General features: G+C 33.7%; 1 protein-coding gene across 5 annotated transcripts in view; it reads right to left on the bottom strand.

The window, feature by feature from the left end:
* Positions 1 to 668: 668 nt before the first annotated feature.
* LOC129245136 (leucine-rich repeat-containing protein 4B) overlaps positions 669 to 22032 on the bottom strand; it is a 46363-nt gene continuing 24999 nt past the window's right edge. For 2 of the 5 annotated variants that reach the window (XM_054883144.1, XM_054883143.1), the window contains 7 exons: positions 13374 to 13572; positions 12510 to 12653; positions 9051 to 9170; positions 8547 to 8637; positions 7472 to 7657; positions 1686 to 1835; positions 669 to 1615 (listed from right to left, as the gene is read on the bottom strand). In XM_054883144.1, coding sequence (XP_054739119.1) covers positions 1449 to 1615; positions 1686 to 1835; positions 7472 to 7657; positions 8547 to 8637; positions 9051 to 9170; positions 12510 to 12653; positions 13374 to 13571 — 1056 coding nt within the window. In that variant the 5' untranslated portion in view covers position 13572 and the 3' untranslated portion in view covers positions 669 to 1448. The other 3 variants (XM_054883145.1, XM_054883142.1, XM_054883146.1) reach the window with 3 other exon arrangements.

Raw genomic sequence — 22032 nt, 5'->3', positions numbered from 1 at the left:
CCGCACACGCTGATATCTCTCTTCAACACTCTCGTACGACCGATCCTGGAATACGGATCTGTCATATGGTCTCCATATACAGATTACCAGATCAAACGCATCGAGTCAGTCCAAAGGAAGTTCTGCAGGACTTTAGCACACCGGTATAAGCCTCAAGGCTGCACCTCAACTGATGACATCTACATTCATTACGGAATCGAGGAACTGCAAAGACGTCGACAGGTGACAGACTTAGTTTTCTTTTACAAAGTACTCAATGGCCTGATAGATGCTCCAGACGCAGCAGCCTGCTTTGAATTTGCGCCGGCTAACCTACATCTGAGGCGTCGTCGCCTATTAAAAACTGTCAAGTCAAGCAAAAATTACGTAATTGGTGGCCCACATAATCGTATTGCGAATCTAGTCAATACACTCAATAATGACGTGGAATTCTATGGCGGATCCATTGGTGCATTTGTTGCAGCTGTTAAACGGCACCTAACATAATTTGTTTGCTCAATTTATTAACATATTTGTCTTACTGTTATCTCAAACTAATAAATACCCCCTCTATATTATTATATTATTATAAATTATTCCCTTTTTTGAATAAATTAAATCTATGTAGTATATTGCCGTTTGGCGTTTGTATAATTAAATAAATAAAATAAAATAAAATAAACAAATACTTCTTCTTCAAGGCATTTCACATTTATTACAAAAACAATAAGAGCACGTGATTTCTTAAACTCGTAAAATATAAAGTGTTGATTTGCTTAACTTAAAAATTACCATTTTAATTTATAAATAAATTTTGCACAGACTTAGCTAACTAGGAATTAGTTTAAACCTATTACTTTATCAAAAAGTAAATTTATCAAATAAATTTACATATATTTTTATGTAAATGCAAAAATGCAATTGAAGGCACCTTTTCGATTAGCATCGTATAATTCAAGTTTCGGTACACATATTTCAGCAACAAACGAATATATACAGATATTCATAATTTCCTACATACATATGTACATATATATATTAAACTAATGTTGATTGTAGCACTTTGCACACAAAATTCTATTTTACGATATTTTATTGCAAAATTTTACACTAAGCTAAAGCCATGGGTTTTAATACTTCTCGTTCATCCGTTTTCTATGTTTTTAAATATATGTACATATACATTCGTTTTGGTTTCGACCTGTCATCTTGACCTTCGACTCGTTGTAATTCGATATCTAAGTTCATATTTTTTGGCAACAGTTTGCTGTATGGCAATTTACAATTTATTCGAAAATAAAAACAAAACTACTTTTCTCCTAACCAATAAAGCAATTATGTATACTAGTTCCATATAGTTCCATATACAGTAAGAGTAGTTTCTGTTGTAAATTAATTAATTGCTATAATATTTGTGGCTATTTTTAGAATGTTTACACCTAAAACTAGAAAATAATAGTAACCATGAATTACGCACAATCACAGTCCTGCAGCATCGTACGATCGTTGTGGCTCTTCAGCGCAAGTGTGGGCGACACAAGTGGCTGTTGCTTTGGTGGTACACTCTTAGCTTTAGACTTGATTTTCGCCTTTTTCTTCTTCTTCGAACGTCGCCGACAGCAAAACCATGTAAATACTGTAAAAAATAGTGGCAAATAAGTAAGGTTAATTTGATAATTGCTTTACATCAATTAACTGTCTCTTACCGAGCACTGCCAGTGCCGCTACCGCCGCAATTAACAGCCACCGCCAACTCATTAATTTGGCCAGTTCAGCTTCCGATTTGCAGCTTTGATATGTCTCTGAACCTATTGTTAGGTTATATGGATCTGGGCAAATGTTGTTGTCGAGGTTATCTAAAAATAGAATAATTAAAGATGGAACAATTAATTTCAAGCGCTTTAAAAAAACAAAAAAATTGGGTGATTTTCTCGGATATATCGCTCATTTGGTGCAAGGGTGTCATATCAAGGAAATTGTTTTTATAGAAGTAATAGAAGTATGCAGAAATGATTATCATGGCGAAATGACTACTGCTGCTACAACAACAACTATTATGGCGATATCTATTAGGAGCATCTCATTAGACGAAAACGCGATTTTACTTTCACTTATGTAGGCATTGTAAATTGAAAGTCTTGAATCCGTTTTTGTAGAATTTTTGATTTTTTGAGTTTTGACTTTTTTCAGCAAAAGTAAGGTACGGTGCACTAGACATGGCTATTTTTTTCAAAAAACGAGTGATGCGCTTTATAAATCACGGACTTTGGAGGTTCTAGAGTTACATTTCCGGTAGTACGAGAGTTTTCCGTACTTTTCGGAATATACCGTTCGAGTCATCCTAGCTAAAAAATTTGACCTTGACTTTACTGAATACTATATGTACATCGGGTGCTTTTATAGCTGCATGTGAACTATAAATATCGATAACTATGGTTTGATGGCTAAGAATGACAAACTGTGTTGACACTTTTGTTCAGCAAGGTTTGGCAAGTCATCAAGAATCGTTTAACGCCAGAACAAATTATGCAAATTACATTGGACTGATCGAATGAACCATGTAACTCGTAGGCAGGGTGGGTATATACCGCATAACACTCCTTAATAAACAAGCATTCAGAAAGGCTGTGTATTAGGCCGGGTCGATTTGTGGGGAGGCAAAAAAATCGCCCATTGCTCTGTGAAAATCATATTCTAGGGATCAAAATAAGAAACTTTGCCGAAGGAACCATACCTCTAAAACGAATTCTGATGTCCCCCAATTTGGGTCGAACTTGTCATACATTTGGACTCGATTGGAGCACTCTAAATGGGTCAAAGTGGGATTTTTCGTTCGACCCAAATTGGGGGACATCAGAATTCGTTTTAGAGGTATGGTTCCTTCGTCAAAGTTTCTTATTTTGATCCCTAGAATATGATTTTCACAGAGCAATGAGTGATTTTTAAATCAACCCGCCCTACTGTATATGCCATTCGGAAGTTGTTGTAGAAGTTATAAAAACTATGAGCAGAAAGAAACGATGTTTAATCTCCCCTATCACTGCTTAGCACTCAATTCGAATGTCTCGGGACTGCATTTTTAGATACTCTAAATAAATTACGGATACCGATTTAAGAGGGCTGATGAGTTTTATCCGGAACACTGGATATTTCAAAGGAAATAATTTATTAAAATATGCTATCACAATGGGCCGTCATCTTTGCCTCAATGGGTCATTGGATTCAGCGACTCCCACTTCAACCTAACCTAACATATAGATATTTAGTCGAATTTTGGATACCATAACTAAATGATGTGTTTATTTTAGCCTATAGAAAAAAAATGGTATTTTGTACCCGAAAAACTGGTTTTTCAAAAGTGACGCCTAGATTTCAATAGCGAATAATTCATAAACGGAGCTTTTTCTTTGTGTCATTTTTCACATTTTTCAAGTCGACAGATGCAAAATTTTACACGATAGCACAACGCGTTAAAATTTAATTTAAACTTATGATGAAAAAAATGGAATATTGCTGCTGTAACGCAAAGTGCTGCCGAACAACCTTAAATATCTCAACGATTAGATATTTTACATCATTTTTCATACATAATTGTATGAGCCATATTTTGAATAAAAATAGTGAAACCTGAATCTAAATGTTTACTAGTTTTATTTTAAAACAAGATCTAGGATCGTCTTTTGAAAGAACACTTAATTAATTTAGTTTTTGTATAAATAAAGAGTCCACCGTTCTATGTAGACGAATTTTTTAGTATCTGCACTTGAGTGAACTTCTTTAATAATCCCTTTACAAGCCAATTAAATATTGCATTAACAGTTACGGGTTCTCAAATAACGTTGGCTCACTCATTATATTTGGAAAGGTTCCGTTTTTTATTAAACTAGCTCTTATCCAATTTGTTTTAACCAGGTGCCAAAAAGAATATTGACAAAGTGGCCGTACTGGTAAGAAAAAAGTGGGCATGTATTTTTAGCAGTTCCGACATATTTTCCAGCGTTTTCGACGATATCTCTACTCGAATGTTATCTTTGAGCTTTTCCATGATCTTCGTTTTGTTAACACAAACTCTACTCTTTAAGAATCTCCCTAAAAATACATAAGTCCGATACTACAATACATATCTGTGCCTAGGAAGTTTCAGGCTAAATGACGAATTGTGCCGCATGCGGACACGATATTTTCTATATGGACAACTGACAAACAATTTTCAATATGTAGCAGAACTACTACTTCGACATACTATGGAAAGTGATATGGGGCGGAGTATATGGATGCATAAGTGATGATTGATGACGTCGATCGGTTGAAAATTGTTCAAGTTATTCAATAATTTCATCGACCAGATTGAAATGTCGTACTCTGGGCATAGCTTCATTTTAATAATAAAACATTTGTTTTCGTTTCAAAAAAGTTATAAACTAGAATCCGTAAGTTTGAGTCGAATTTGAGATGGCCTGTCACAGTACTGAGTACGCCAGCATGCATAAGTATATACATATGTATACTATAAGTGTGTATGCAAATGTATAAGCACATATGTGATTCAGCCTAAAGATATGCAAAGCTTAGGAAAGTGAAGTGAGCAAATCTATTACAAAATTCATGAAATGCAACAGGAAGGTCGTGCATGAGTGAGTTAATCACACACTATGTTGCAGAATTATTCCCCAGCACAACTACGCTAATGTATAATTTTTTTTTGTTTTCAAAACCGATGAGATATTTTCCTGCTGGCGCTAATGGGTTAAGGATAAGATCAGAATGCTCTAGTGACAGACAAATAATACAAATTAAGTATACTGCTACAACAACAACAATAACAACAAATTTTCGGGCAATTTTTTTGTGTCGAAAATTGATGGAAGGATTTCTATATTTAAATGTCTTATCACGAATTCAAGACCCAAGTGGGCATGGGCAGATCGGTTCAACAGTCGGAAATTTCATAAAGAAATCTCAAATCTTGCACTGGACAACGGTAGTCAATAAGATCTGGTGCAAGTAAAACGTATATGTATATGTATATGTTTAAGTACACCTGGTAACACAATTCTAATTATGTAAAGCAGAACTCCAGTGTTATAGAGCTACGTACTTATTTCAGCTGATTCAAATACGCAGCATCGCGCGTCTAATAAAACCGGAAAAGGAAAACCTGACGTCGTATAGCTGCAGGAGCATCAAATCGTGAAAAGATTTTCCACTCTGAAAAAATTGCGAAATAAGCGCTCTCTACTGCAAGTGTAAAGTTCTACTGAGTGATAATAACTAAAAGCACATTGAGGGTATGGGTCTCACCATTATATTAAATGTGTCTATGAACCCATAGGGAAAGCATTGACAGACAGCACCTCTTTATCACTGTCTACGACGAGTTGCTTATGTGACGACGATTCTCGCTGATTTGTTTTATACCAAGCCAATAAAGCTTCAGACAGATTGCCGCAGTATGTCCATATTATGAAGTTAGAAAAATTATTTCATGATGTGTCATGAATTGCTTTTTCCAACCAGTATCAGACGCTGAGTAAACAACACTCAACAATAACTGAGACGACAACATTCAAAGGGATGTCTGATAGACTATTCAAAATAAAAGTTCTTCAAAATATTCTTCTATTATCGATGCCACATAAGAGCAGGAATGAACCTTATAAGAGTATATTTGTATAAATATGGTATGGTCTAGTGGAGGCCTTGATTCGATTACATCGAATGCGAATGGATAAAGTCGATTCAAACTTGAAAGAAAACCTCTAGCTGGAGAAGAACGGGAGGTTTTCCTGTATTAGAAAGAAAGTAATTGTGACACCTTTTATAAACTTGATTTTTCAGAAACTTCAAACTTTATTACACTAAAATTTAATAGGCTTTAAACTGCATACCGAAAATGTTTCAATAAATTATAATTAAAAACTGTGAATTGTGAATGAAAAGTGTGTGAAACTTTTCTAATTTTTGTACAAAGTTTGGAACTTGGATTTTTATGATTTTTTAGTTACAACAGCTATACTTATATAAAAAACAAAAATAGTTAGCAAAAAAAAAATTGTTCAAATTGTTTTTTTGCGAGCGCCATTTACGTGTGCCGCTAACGCTGTGTAAATTTGTGTTTTTATTTTGTGAGATTAAGACCGTGATTGTGATTGCTTTTATTTATTTGACGGCACTGGGAAGGTAAGTCCATGATGCAAAACATAAAAACCCAAATATTTATTATTTAATCTTTTTTTCAATTATGGATAATTTTCAAGGTCCCTATAGGAAATATAGGGTGGGCCATGTAAAATTTGCTTTTTGAATCGGTTATAAAAAAAAACTAATCAAAATTTTTTCAAACTTTTTTTTTATTTTGAAGATTGAACATTGTCATTTATGAATGAAAAATAATATCGTTCAAATGACTGCCACGTCTGGCTTTGCAGTAGGCCATTCGATCAACCCAATTTTTAAGCACATTTTCGATTGTTTGGGCTCCAATTTCATGAATGGCAACTTCGATTTCGTGTTTTAAAGCATCAATCGTCTCTGGATGGTTCGCATAGCAATTGTCCTTAACGGCTCCCTACAACAAATAGTCCAACGGGCTTAAATCACAGCTCCGAGGCGGCCAATTGATATCGGAATTTCGGCTGATTATTCGGTTTTCAAAAACGGTAGCCAAAAGTTCGAGTGTAACTTTGGCAGTGTGACAAGTTGCACCGTCCTGTTGAAACCAAATGTCAACCATGTCATCCTCTTCAATTTTTGGAAACAACTCGTTGAGCATGTCACGGTAACGCTCGCCATTTACTGTAACCGCGGCTCCTCACTCATTTTCGAAAAAAAAATGGCCCGATGATGCCGCCAGACTAAAAACCGCACCAAACAGTGACTCGTTGTGGATGCATTTGCTTCTCTACAGTAACGTGTGAATTTTCTGAGACCCAAATCCGACAATTTTGCTTATTGACGTAGCCACCGATGTGAAAATCAGAAAAGAAGAAGAAGACTCACCACTTTGGAAATAGGTTTTCAATATTTCCCAATTTTAAACCTTTAAGTAAATTATGAATACATTTGACATGTCATTTGTGTTACCATTCTCAAAAAAATAGGTGGTTCAAAAAGCAAACGCTATATGGCCCACCCTGTAGTTAAACTTGTTTTTTTATAATGTATGGGGTGTATATATTTTTGAAAAAAATCAAAGGCGAAGATTAAATAATATCCAACATGGGAAACACACCGCACGACACTAACCACCTTTTCACATGCCCCATCAAACGGACTCATCTAACACCCTCTACCTCTAGACACAACCCTGTTTAAAGCCACGTAAAAGTAAGTTTTCCCTATGGGGATTCAACGGTACGAGTAGTGGCACGGGTAAATATTAAGTAAAAAAATTTAAAGATAGGTGTCTCATTATTTGTCTATAGAACAAATTTAGGGCATAGCACTAAGAAAAAAGAGGTTTTTTGACCATTCTAATATATTCTTTACTCACCCAAACAGATTGGCACAAATTTGGCACTGGCACCGACATACCGCAAATATCGATTTACTTGTTGGCAGGCACATTCGCTTATTTCCGTTTTCGTTAGATCCATAGTACGTAAATTACACATATTGGCTAGTGTGTCCACTGTGAGATCAGTCAAGGGATTTGATGAGGCATTTATTTGCCAAAGTTCTAAAAGTGAAATATATTAAAGATATTAAAATGTATACTGAATTTAGAATTTATTTATTTATTCATTGCAGTCTTTAGGACTGAAGAAGAAGGGTGTCTCCATTCAAAATAACAAAATGTTGAAGAAAAAAAATACGGCTTAAAAGTACTATATTTCAATTTAGTAAAGAAAGACATATTTTCATCTAATAATAATAAACTGTTTATTATTATCACCATGAACCATAAAAGAAAAGATTTTGGTAATATCTGCATACTTATCTAACAAAAAATGTGTTTTGGATTATGGCACTCTTGCACCAAATGAAGAATAGGTATAAATTCTTATATTAAATAGTTTTTAAATATTAAATGCTTACATAAAATACAAAGCGATTGTAGAAGGATAGATTAGAGAGATAGACGATAGATTTCCACAATTTCGGACTCATTCAAATCTTGCTTGATAGTCAACTCTCATCTTTTTTTTACCGCTTAATATAAGTTTTGTCTTCCACTTGTCTTGGATGTTGGTGTCTATTCATTGAATAGTCCTCACAGGGGAATTAGACTTAATTTGTCGCAATTAAGTATTACTTTCACAATTTATTGTATGGTAAATCAACTAAAGCCTTAGTTGCCTAACTTTTTTACTTGAGCAATTAGGGTGCGTGCCTAGACATAGTGTAATAAATACGGCAAATTGAAGATCGTATGCCGTATCCCAACGGTGGCTTTAAGAGGTAAAAACGCATTTGCAGCTTTAAATACTAAGAATCAAAGGATGATAAGACTACATTCTGATTCTCAATTTCTTTTATGAGAATTTGTATTCACTTTACGAGGGTAAATCTAAAATTCTATGTTTACTACAAATAAATAAGTAATGAACTAAATTTTAGTTACTCACTTGGCAGTACTCCCAAATTGGGAAAGTTTTTTAAACCGCAATCGGCTACGTTTAAATATTCTAATGGCGAACGTATTGGTGTCTCGAGATCCTAAGGGAAAAATAAAAATAAACAAAATAGTAATAAAACTAATAAAATAATAATAAAAATAAGCGCATGCAAAGGAAATGTAAAATAGATTTTCTCGTGTATTAACTCATTGAATTAAAAAAATGTAGAAACTAAAATGAGTAGATATCTGTGACCTTTTAATAAAACAACTTATATCAACTTAGCTTTTTATACCCATTAAACACCGAATTGGTGGGTTCCCATTCAATATTTGAACTATTAATCATGTATAGTTTTAGCTCAAAAATCTTTTTAAATAAAATTTTTAATAAGAATATTAGTTTGTAGGCACAAAATCGCGATTTATTAATTTGAAAGCAAAATCTGCTATAACTAGATAAGTTGTTTATCAAAAGCACACAATTGTGTATATATGTATGTAAGCACAATACCTGCAGATCGCGTTCCAGATTGAAAAGCTCATTACTATCAACATATAGATTACGCAGCGAGGGTAGTTGAAAAATTTCCAACGGTATTGTGACGAGCGCGTTGTTGGACAGATCGATCTCCTATTAAATGCAACGAAAATAAATTTTTTTTATTTGCTAAATTAAAAAGCGAATAGACATATTTTCTGATGCAGCTGCAATTACGAATACAGTGTGCGTTAAGTATTTGAGGACAAACCGTTATTCTTACATGAAAATCGAAAGTTTACTTATTGAGATAATATTGAAAAATGATTTCCTACTTTAAAAAATGATAAGAGGATTCGGAAAAATAGTTTTTTTGTTTGGCAGTACTGTATTTATATTAGATCTGTTCATGAAGCAAATGGTTTGTAACAATTGTTACAAATTATCACGTTTAGGTGTTCATGTACCCAAAAAACTTGCAAAATATGGGAAAGAGAGGGTGGCATTTCATTTTAAGGGGAAGTTGCAAGTTTTTACTGCGTAAATTTTTACTTGTAAGAAATTGCAAGTGACAAAACAGTTGATTGCAAAGTAAAAATAAACACGAATTCAAATTGGCGTATTGAAATTGCAAACAGAATGTTCTTCATCTGACAGTGATGAGGAAATGGAACAATTATTGTGGACAAAATTAAATCATGTGATTCCGAAGCTCGTTATTTTGCATTTTATTTGCTTTATTATTGTTTGTTAATTTAATACGATACGTTAATTTTTTCCCGCCAACAAATTTAATCAGCTGTTCGTAATACTTACAAATACTTTCGCGTCCATCTACTTTTTTTGATATTTTTCTCTTTGAGAGAGAATTCTCACAAATTAAGTTACTGGATAATGTTTTACATGAACCGACCTTTTGCCGTGTGTTGCTCACTATCAAAGGGGAAGTCATGCAACGTGATGACTCTAGAGCAGCTGATTTGCGATTGTGTGTCTGGTCAAAGTGACCAGCTTCTTTGTTGCTGCTTTACCTGTTTGTTTACATTCTCCTATAAACTAAGACGTTAAGAGTTCTTAATAGAACTTAATAGAAAAAAGTGCTTCGATTTGCACAAGATTTTCTTAGATTTTCAAGTTAATATCTCGTGGGACAACAATAACAAAAAAGCAAACCAATAATCAAAACAACAATATGAGTTATAGAAAATATCGCGGGTGCATTCGTGGTGAGTAACAAATTTTTTCAGTTTTTCTGAAACTTAAGTTGAGTCTATGTCTTGGCAAGGAAAGCACTCATGCATTAAAGTTTCCGGTACGAAACACAACGAACTGAGTGAGAAGCTGTGTAAAAATTCAAAACTTAAATTTTCAGACATTTTCCCACTCTTGTGTGACCATGTAATTTTTAAGGTAATAGGACATATTTTGGGCCAAACAAAGACTTTATTTAAATTTTTTCAGTAGTAGTAGTAGTAAACAATTAAATTGGACCAATTTTTGGCACTTTCAAAAAATTAAATAAACTTATAATTATGTTTGCATTTTAAAAATGTATAAATTTTAGTTTTAAATATGTATTACAATACATAGAATGCACTCCAATCACCTCACGGACATAGTTTTTAGTTGTAGCTCCTAAAATGTACTTATATTTATTAGTCGTGAGGTGTGAATCTATTTGAACACTGACTCGATTATCGCTTATCAGCGGAATTTATTTTGAATATTTCCCTTAACATAATTATTTTAAATATTGGAAAATTTACTAATTAGTTAAACAAAAGCATCATCACGTCAATTTCTCTTAATTACCGATTAAATGCTGCATAAACATTGCATGCAATTAGCAGTGCATGTAGTTGCATGCTTTCGTGTGTCTGTATATCACATACAACTGCGTTGAAAATAATACGAGTAGGATAGGCAAAATTTTATTTTGTTGTATTTCAGTTTTTTGTGTTTTTATTAAAGTATATTGCATATAACTCAAAGCTCCAAACTTTGTAATTCAACCAAATTGTTTCGAAAATTTTCAACTTTTTATTTAGAATTTTATCATAATTTAGAATAACAGGTATTTAGGGGATATTCAGGTATTAGCCCATTCAGTATTAGAATAACAAAGTGTGAGTTTGATGTGGTTCAAAAATTGCTCTGATTTTTGATCATTTTTTTTTCGCTGAGGTTTTGAACTTTTTATTCCATATACAGGGTGGACCATATAGCTTTTGCTTTTTGAACCACTTATTTTTTTGAGAATGGGAACACAAATGATATGTCAAATGTTTTCATAATTTACTTAAAGGTTTGACATTTACAAAATGGGACGTGGGAATTGAACAAAATTGGGAAATATTGAAAACCTATTTCCAAAGTGGTGAGTCTTCTTCTTCTTTTCTGATGAACCTCATTTTCACATCGGTGGCTACGTCAATAAGAAAAATTGTCGGATTTGGGGCTCAGAAAATTCACACGTTACTGTAGAGAGCAAATGCATCCACAACGAGTCGCTGTTTGGTGCGGTTTTTGGTCTGGCGGCATCATCGGGCCATTTTTTTTCGAAAATGAGCGAGGAACCGCGGTTACAGTAAATGGCGAGCGTTACCGTGATACGCACAACGAGTTGTTTTCAAAAATTGAAGAGGATGACATGGACGACATTTGGTTTCGACAGGACGGTGCAACTTGTCACACTGCCAAAGTTACACTCGAACTTTTGGCTACCGTTTTTGAAAACCGAATAATCAGCCGAAATTCCGATATCAATTGGCCGCCTCGGAGCTGTGATTTAAGGCCGTTGGACTATTTTTTGTGGGGAGCCGTTAAGGACAAATGCTATGCGAACCATCCAGAGACGATTGATGCTTTAAAATACGAAATCGAAGTTGCCATTCCTGAAATTGGAGCCCAAACAATCGAAAATGTGCTTAAAAATTGGGTTGATCGAATGGCCTACTGTAAAGCCAGTCGTGACAGTCATTCATATTCATAAATGACAATGTTCAATCTTCAAAATAAAAAAAAAGTTTGAAAAAATATTGATTAGTTTTTTTTATAGCAAAGCAATAAAAAAAATATTGATTAGTTTTTTTTATTAAAAGCAAATTTTACTTGGTCCACCCTATAAAATACTTCCAAACATGTAAATACTTATATGTAAATACTCTTCACAATATCTTTTTAAAATAAAAGTAATTCACGCGATTTTTCAACGACTTCAAACTTACACTTTTTATACCAAATCTGAATGGGCTGCAAAACTGAATTTTCTAAAGACTGTGACTAAGAGTTGAAAATTTTGATTAACACTTTTTTAAATTTTTGAAGCTTTTGTGAATTTGCACAAAGTTTGGAGCTTTGAGTTTTATGGTTTTTTGTTGTAGTAGTTGTGAAGAATAGTACAAAATTCAACCCCAAAAAAATAAAAATAATAATAATTGAACTTGGTAGTTTGCTGAAATTCCATTATTTTGTACTTAACTATTTACTTACCTCCAGTGATGTTAGGGGCGAAAATGTGCCTTCCTCTACCGATTGTATCTTATTCTCGTACAGCACCAGTATTTTAATGCTTGTATAACGTTCGAATGAATTTTGTTTGAGTTTTTTAATGCGATTGAAAGCGAGATCCAAAATCTGCAATTAGCCGGTAAAAAGGAAGTTTGTTTCAAATATTGATAAGAAAAAATAGATTTCCTGTGGGGTATTTATGAACGAGTGAGTAAAAATCACAACTCAGTTTCATTCACATGCGCGTATTGTATAGTCTGAAGTAGTACCAATGCCTGCAGGAAGTACACATATACACATTCATATACATACCCACAAAGCTAATCAGCATTTGTGCGAACTTGTATGCACGTGTGTAAGTATGCATGTAGTTTTTAGGAAATTATCGCGACGTCTTTTGTACATTCAATTAAAGTCAATTGAATCTCATTTTGCTGCAGACAAAAGCCGCTGCACGCATACATGCGTACAAAAATTCACTTGCGGCAGCGTTGGGAGCAAGTTCACATGAAAGAAAAACATTACAAAAAAAAAAAAAAAAACAATATAAATCGGATAAACGTCAGCGAGTGAGTAATACATTTTATCAAGTCATTTGACACAAATTAACCCTTGCAGTTGCACGGCGGGTCAGCGAAAGGAAAATTACATTCCAGAAACAAGTAAATTAAATATTATTTGCTACGTCTGACGTCTGCTAAGGTCGCACTCAAAAGTCAATTAGCGCTGAATTAATCCAAGCATCTCAATATTTCCAAGGCACATATTATATATACATACTCATATACATAATTATTTGCATGATTTTTGATTTTCAATTATCACTACCTTATCGTTTCTACTCACCTCCACCGATGATTTCAGGTACTGTGGCACTTCCTTCAGATTCATATCGAAGCAACGAATTTTGAGCATGCGCGATGGTCTTAAATATTGACATTTGCGGTCGTCCTGCATGACACCAGCATACCCGAATGGCATCATCATCTTGGCATTGATTGTGAGTAGAGCCAACAACACTGCTGCAACCGCACGCAAGTCCATACTGCTCGAGAGTGAAATGATGAAGCGACGACAGGCAGATGAAATGAGCAAAGAGCCGTTGCAGAGAACAGGAATTATATGAAGTACATCGGAAAAAGTAAAAACAAAAACAAATATATGTGCAAATACATATGTCTATGTACATCCAAAAGTATGTAAATTAAAAGCGAAAGGATTGCTTGCTTAGGACAAAGACCTCAGGAGCACTGCAGGAGCATTGTGTCCAAAAAAATGATGCAATAATGATTCATTGTTTCGCGTGCAATTTCAATGATTTACTGAATCTCTAAATATTTGTGTGTCATACGATATGCATATGCATGTATGTATGCACATATGTAAATATGTATGTAATTGCATACTGAATCAGTCTGTGCCATTTATTGGTATTATTCCATTGAGGGGTGAATGTTGATGCGGGTGAATCGGTCAAAGACTCGGGAGTCATTTTCAGTTCAACGAGCTTGAATGGACAGGTTCAAAAGACATCTAGGAATACATGCATATGGATTTGTGTGCTCTGAAGCATGTTTTGTTGTTGGAATTTTTTAAATTTACAAAATATACAATAACAACAAAGCGATATTTTGCCAAGATTTGACTAATTATTTACTTTTATTTTTAAATTCTTCATTTTTTTCATAAAAAAATAAATTATTTTACAACAAAAACCATGTAACTCAAAGTTTCATACTTGGTACAAAATTAAAAAAATAACAAATTTTCATCGAAACTTCAAACTTTTTAGTCAGAGTTTAAAACAAATTCTGGATTTGAGTTTCATAGTCCATTCAATTTTAGTGCAACTTTAAGGAACCTTAAAATTCGTGTAGATTTTTTATAATTTTTTTCTGACGTTACGTATTTTCTTCCATATTAAAAAAAATTGTTTGATCACTCGTTGCTCGAGGGTTAGACCTATTTTGTAAATGTCTAGCTACCCCGTATAAATGAAGCAAAATAAGCTAAAATTATATTATTATTTTATTTCAAGCCTGTATGTAATAGAAATAACAAACATTCCTATTAATTATGGAACATTCCCATAGTAGCCTCGGTTAGCTTGACAGTGGTTAATTAGTCTTGATATTTTACGATGAAATTTATTGAAATTCTTAAAATTCAATATTATTATAATGGGGAAGGAAGTCATGTTTTGGGTTGGCCTCCATTGAAATAAGGTCTGTTCATAAAGCAAATAGTTTGTAACAATTGATACAAATTATCACGTTTTGGTGTTCATGTACCCAAAAAACTTACAAAGTAGGGGAAAATGAGAAAGCAGAATGTCTTTTCATTTTGAGAAAAAGTTGCAGGTTTTTACTGGATAAATTTCTACAAAGTAAAAATAAACACGAATTGAAATTTGCGAATTGCAATTTGCTAATGGAATGTTCTTCATCTGGCAGTGATGAGGAAATGGAACAAATTATTATGGACAAAATGAAATTATCTGATTTTGAAGCTCGTTATTTGGTTTTTATTTTTATATATTTTTTTAATTTAATACGAGAGAGCTGAATTGAAAAAATTAGTAACTTTAGTGATTTTTTTCCCCCACAATTTAATCAGCTGTTCGTAAAACTTGCAAATTGTTACTGGTTTTGCGTTGATGTACTTCTTTTGATATTTTTCTCTTTGAGAGAGGATTCTCGGACATAAAGTTACTGGGAAGTATCGAATAACTTTTACATGAAGAAACCTATTAAAAGACATTTTTAAAATATGTTCACACATAAAAAAAAATTGTAAAGTATCATTCAAACTGTTCATTTTATTTAATGTCAAAGATCGAGCGCTCTGAACACAGTGAGTGACACGTCGCACATTTCTGTACGATACCTTATAATTCTAGGAAGTCACATGGCACAAAAGCGTACGACAGGGGTTATTTCATAATATACTTTTTATCCTAGGCTTTCGTGCAACACTGCATGGAACTTTTTATGTTTTTAGAGTAGGCTGACCTTGGTCAAAAATCTTACTCTAATCTTCAAAGCGTAATGATGGATTTTATGATTCCAGTTTCTTTCATGTACAGACAAGTCGTACAAAAGCTTGTGATATATAAAAGCCCCACAAAGTAAATCGGGAATCACTCCAAAATCAATTTTAACACTACTTCCTAACAAAAAACCTGCTTGAGGAGTCCCACTGCTTGAAAATACACTGTCGAAGAATCCCAACCAGCCTAACCGTGCTTTCTATAAATTAGCAGGAACACACCCAAGTAGCGCGATCGCGCTTGTTTTATTTTATGTCTAGAAATACCAATACCAATAAAAAATTTTATTTTGTAATGCATTACTGCATTATTATATTTAGTATTTAGTATACCTATTGTAAAATGTAATAATCACATTTGAAGGAGCTGTTTGATGTATTGTATTTGCTCCGGTAAACTTGAGCGCACGACCTCAACAATTGGTAAAACACTACAAATGTGCGAAATATACTAGGCTTTCTCGCCATAAAATCTAAATAATGCGATCGCGCTACTTTGGATTCAAACGGTTAATGGGAAATGCTACAATGATTTAATGCTGGCCATACACATACAAGTACATATACACAGTTCGATTTGCTGAAGACTTTACCTCATCCATTTCAATGCCATTATTCACATTTTTTGAAGCAGCAAAACAAAATACGTTTGCTTTTGCCCGAACTTACTGGTGTACTCTTGCATAAAATCTCAAATTTATAAAATTCAATGAAATGAAATCCAAGCGAAAACTAGCTTGTACATACCTGTGTGATAAAATTACATGCACACATAATAATGTAATACAAATTGTGTTGTTAATTGCAATAATACAGAATATATATGTAAACAAAAAATAAAATAAATAACTAGAAATGCAACACAAGATCACAGGTGATGTATGATACATATTTCGTCACATTTTTTTCACTTAGCTTTAAAAATATATATGTATTATGTATAAATAAATAATAGCCATGGCCATGTCGTTCAATGTGTGACATTCAAACGCCGGATTCAGTCGACATGCTCACCCTATGAAAAGGGGTAGCCCATTTAAGTCGGGAACGGCACAGGTGGGGTAGGCAAAGTGCAATGAAGCGTATCAAGTGCCACGCAAAGTTTGATTCGCAGAATCATTGCCGCCGTTGACGATTACAGCTAGCAGCCGAATACTATTGCACAACCGCACAAATCGGATCAGAGCCAAACGAATACATTTATACTCATATACTATAATGCAATACAAACAACAATAAATAAACAAAGAAAAACACAAACCGTGAAATACGCGATCAACAATATTAAGCGTTAATCTTCCTCGTATTATGTCAATTTAATCGCGAATAAACAAATACAAAAATAATACATTAATTGTATATGGAAACAAAAGAACAAACAAACGGTATATTGAAGTCAAATTAACAGAACCATTACACATGTCAATGCGACAATTCGTCAAATGGCACAGAGCACTCAACTTGTCAACTACCAAAGGCAACATAGACAAATAAACAAACGAATGAATGAAAATAAATAAATGAGAAACAGCATTCACTTTCTAAGGCGCCGACGTTTCCATTGATGACGTAGGGGTGTCGCTGTTAGGCAGGTGTAAGCAGCGAGAAACATCAACAGTGCATTTACATATTAGTATGTGCATCTGTATGTGAACACGTGAGGAGCATGGGCACGAAGAGTCATCAACGAAAACAATAATAACAATAATAGTGCACTCAGCTGGAAAAGTGCCTTTAACTGAAAGTGAATTTGTTGTAGCGAGCCATTGATAAAAAAATAACAACAACAGTTGACATAACCTGAACCTTGATCTCAAAATTTACTAAATTGAATTTGATGAAGTCACATGAACGCCCAATTGAAGGAGGTGGAATGCATCATACGTATGTATGTGAAACGCATACACTTATTGTCATAAGTCTACGCTTCTTTTTGGGTAGTTGACATGTAACAAGTCACATGAAAAAAGTTTTTAAGTTTGTAAAACCAGTTTTTTGTTTATTTGGAACTATGGTATATAACACTTCTCCCACATAACATCTTTCCAAGCCTCTTTGTTTGTTATTTGGATTTTCTTTATATTTCTTTCCAGAAGCGCCCTTAGGGGCTTGATGGGGTTTAAATCTGGCGATTGTGGAGGTGTTGGCAATATCTTGGGGTCGTTAAAGAGAAGCAATTACATAACTATACACTCGGAGGTTTTTCCATTGCCTGCCGAGGGACGACCGCTATTAGAAAAATGTTTTTTCTTCATTTTGGTGTTTCGCCGATATTCGAACCTACGTTTTTATAAACGGTTCACTAGACAGGGCTAGTTACTGGGGCCGCAGCCCTTGGTCGGGAAAAATCCGAGTCATTCTGGTAACGTAGAACCGGCTACCATGGAACCACTTCATCACATTAATAATACAATTGATAAATATGTATACAATTGATAAATTAATAATACAATCGATAAATATGTTTACAAAAACATAATGTAATCCAAAATGCTGCTACATACATGTCGGGAAATTCCACTAAAATGGGTATAATAGTAGTTTGGGAGAAATAAATTGGACGTAATGGATTGGCCCCTACAATCTCTAGACCTTAACGCTATATAAAACTTGTGGGAAAAAAGGATTGCCTGGAGAATATACCTCAAATCATTGTTGAAAATTTGAGAGCAATGCTGAGATAGTGTTTACCAAGATTAGTTTAAGTTATTTTTTGCTTCCTTATTGTTGTTGGCGTTTATAGCTTTTGGAAATAATTTCCGTTACATTATATGTATTAATCTATAATTATTTGCCACAATTGAGGGATGTGACAAACCTTTTCAACTGAGAGATGAGAGATCGCCGATAGAGAGATGAGAGCAATGTATTTGCCTTGAAATATTAAATTTTTCTTTTAATTTATTTAAAACTATGTACTACTTTCTTTAACTTGTCATCATTTCGTCTCGTTGAATATAGGTGTCAGTTTTTTTATCTACATTTAAGGAATAAATTGTGGAATTTTAGTTTATCTTGACAAATGTTAAAGATGACGAAGAAAAAGGTACCGTCTAGGAATTATTCACTACCGGCATCTAGCCGTCACGTTTGAAATACCCAAAAATAACAATTAGAAACAAATAACCTGCATACATTTTTTGATTTTTTTATTAATCAATGCAAACAAGCAAACTTAACACAAAATTTCACTATCCAATAGTCTCCCTCTAACTTTACAAATCTAACAACGTTACTTTCATGATTGTAACCACCCTTGGCAATCCTCCGGAGTCATATGAACTCAGCTTTTTTTTGTTAATAAATTCGTATCTTTCATAGAGTAATTTAATATTCTATTTCAACTTATATTTAATTGGTTTCTTTATCTGCACATATGATTAATTAATAGTTAGCTTAGTGAATTAAAAACTCATATTTGAATGCTTTTTGACAGAAAAAGAAATGTTAAGTTTTCTTAAGTGTTTTCTTATAAATTCTACAGAAAGGTATATAGATACATATGTCCAAATTATTTTTAATACAATACATGGACGTCATCTGAGTTAATTACTCACTAAATGTATGTATACTCGTATATGTACGTACTTGCAATTCTTATTTCCTCAATCACTCGCTCTTGTATCTTATCACTTAACACTCAAGAAAACGCGACTTTTATCACTGACACATTTTTTAACAAGTGGCATTGTTTACTTTTTTAGTAAATGAATTGCGGTAATTAATAAAAAATATTTACCATCACCGCAACACTCGTATTCGTATGCGTAATATTATCGAAATATTTCATTAGACGAATAGCCAGCCCTGCATTAAGTGGTGAAACGCTCAGTGAATACTCGAAGCAGTAATGCTACTGTTTCAACGAAAGGAGTTCATTTGAATATCGCTCTCTCTGGCAAAATGTGCATCAGTAACTGTAACCGTAAATTAAGAAACAATTGGACGATATTAAGGTGGGGAAGAAAATTGCAATAAATACCGTTTCCGATGAGTTTGCAAAATATTTGTGCACTTAATTTGTTTGTCTCTTTTTTTATTTCATGTCGTTCATTTTTGTTACTTTTTTACTTCATATTTCACTCAGCTGAATTGTTAAAAATGCAAGTCGACAAATTATGCTGACTACGCTCTGTCAGTTTATACGAATACATATGTACATACGTCCCAACAGTAATTTTTGCTTTTGTTTCTCATTATAATGACGCTGTCCGAAACTTCAAAACCTGTGCAAAATAACGTGAAGTGCAATGAGAAAATAACTCCGACGCAATTCGTGCATCAAAACTGCAATAAAAACTGCACTTTGCGTGCATCATTTTAAATTTCCGAATAAAAGGCGATAATGTCAGTGGGCGGATTTAGTGTGAAAGAAATTACATGCATATTTATTCATAGTTTTATGAGAGTAATTTTCTACATGCGAACCTTCTTTCAAATACAAGTAAATTTTTGATTAGCCAATCGGACTCTTGGACAAATAATTTTATTATATAAAATTAAAATTTTCTGTGGTTATGATAGCATTTCGCAATAATTTTAGGGTTGTTGGAAATGCTTAGGTATACACACGTATGTATTTTTATATGTACACACATAATTCCGAATCGCACCGCCAAATCACCAACTGCCTAATGAGAAGTATAGTATGTAGGTTGAGAGAAAAATATTAAAAATAGTAAGGACGCCCGCAGAAGAGTTGACTTAAAATTCTCTTAAAATTAAACTTTTTTTAAATACATAGGTATAAACACACATTTGGCGGCACCACAGTCGAGTTTGTTTGCGCGTGACGTACTAACAGCACATGCTGAGTTAATTCTAACAGTGACGGCCTCTCAACAGGCAATGCCTAATAACCGGATGCATTTATTTTGGAAAATAGCTCCTCTTAAAATCCATATGCTGTGCGAAGACGCCAGAAAAATTATATATGAAGCCTTCTGACGACCGAGTGAAGGCGGGATAACCTTTCACCAGCGAGGAGGAAATTCCTACGCCATGCCCGCCTGGAGGAGGACCGGCAGCCCCGGATCCAGGCTCGGATGCAGGAGGCCCATCCCCTACTCATCTTAAATTAAAGGATTACAGAAACCACAAAAAACAAAGGGAGGCGTTATGCTCCATCTAGGAGTCTCTGGAAAATATAATATATATATATATATAGACGAACAAATATAAATAAACTCCAAAACATAAGTATATTCAAATAGATCTCTAGGGGGCAAAATATCCAATACTTAAAAGAAGTAAGCAAAGGCAAAATATACAAAAACTTGCCTTGATAGCAGCTGCTTTTCGTCTTATTTACCTTAGTCGCATGCAGAACCCCACTTGAAAAATAGACGATTTTTTGCCGGTTTTACGATTTTGATATTCCTCTACTACTAACGTATTGCACGTAGTCTCTATTGAATGAATTGTTTTTTACTAAGTATTTTAAAATCAGTTTGTTGTTTTGTAATCGCTTTGCTTTTTATCAGCTCTTTTTTAATTGCACATTCAGGAATTAACAACTTCCGGTGAAGGCAACTGTTACTTTGTGCTCTCAATTTCCCAAACTTTACAAGTTTTTAGTTTACGCCAACTCCAGAATCTGATCATTTGTGGTATTTTTCAATAATTATCAGGTTATCAAACAAACTAAATAACTTCATGAAAAAAAAAAATCTGTCAACGCTAAACATCTAATATATGTACATAATAAATCGTAGACAAAAAATCGCTACGCTAGTTTTTACCCAATCTGCTTAGAGGCTAGTACAACTATACAAGCATTTACTTGTAGTATTAATTTGCGATTATTCTAGATGAGGTTTTTTTATAGAAATCGTCACGTTAACAAAAGGAAAGCGACGTTACTGTACATTTTAAGTTAACTGTTAATCTTGGGGCACTTGTGGCTCAGAAACCAAAGCAGTTTCAGTAAACCATATCAAATAGTATTCCACTTATTTATTTGATATTAAATTCAAGCCATAATAAAATAAATAGCAATGACTTAAAATAGCGATGAATTTGGCAATGAAATAGGAAAATCGTTCAATGAACTGAGTTTTATGTCTAGAAATAGAAATGTTTGGAAAACTTTTGTTTAATTCTTAAACTCCTAGAGGAGTATGGAAATAATAATAATAAAATACCGAATAATAAAGCGGATAAACAGGCAAAAAGTTTGCTATTATTCAAGTTTTTAAATGAGGGGCCATAAATAACTAAAACTGGAAAAAAAAATAGTTTTTACACATATCCTAACTTCAGAACTGTAAGAAAAGGGACATGCTAAGGGAAATAATAGCAGGGGAGTAATAATGAGTTTTAATAAAAATTTAGTTAATACTACAGCATTTGCATTTTTTTCAAGTAAAGTTATTACTCTCATGCCTGAGAGAATACTTTCCATAATCTGTTTTTCATAGGTAATGTTGTAATACAAAGCGTGTACCAGAATCGATAC

The sequence above is a fragment of the Anastrepha obliqua genome, chromosome 4 (assembly GCF_027943255.1).
Source record: "Anastrepha obliqua isolate idAnaObli1 chromosome 4, idAnaObli1_1.0, whole genome shotgun sequence".
Taxonomy (NCBI): Eukaryota; Metazoa; Arthropoda; class Insecta; order Diptera; family Tephritidae; genus Anastrepha; species Anastrepha obliqua.
This window is presented reverse-complemented; position numbering and strand designations above follow the sequence as displayed.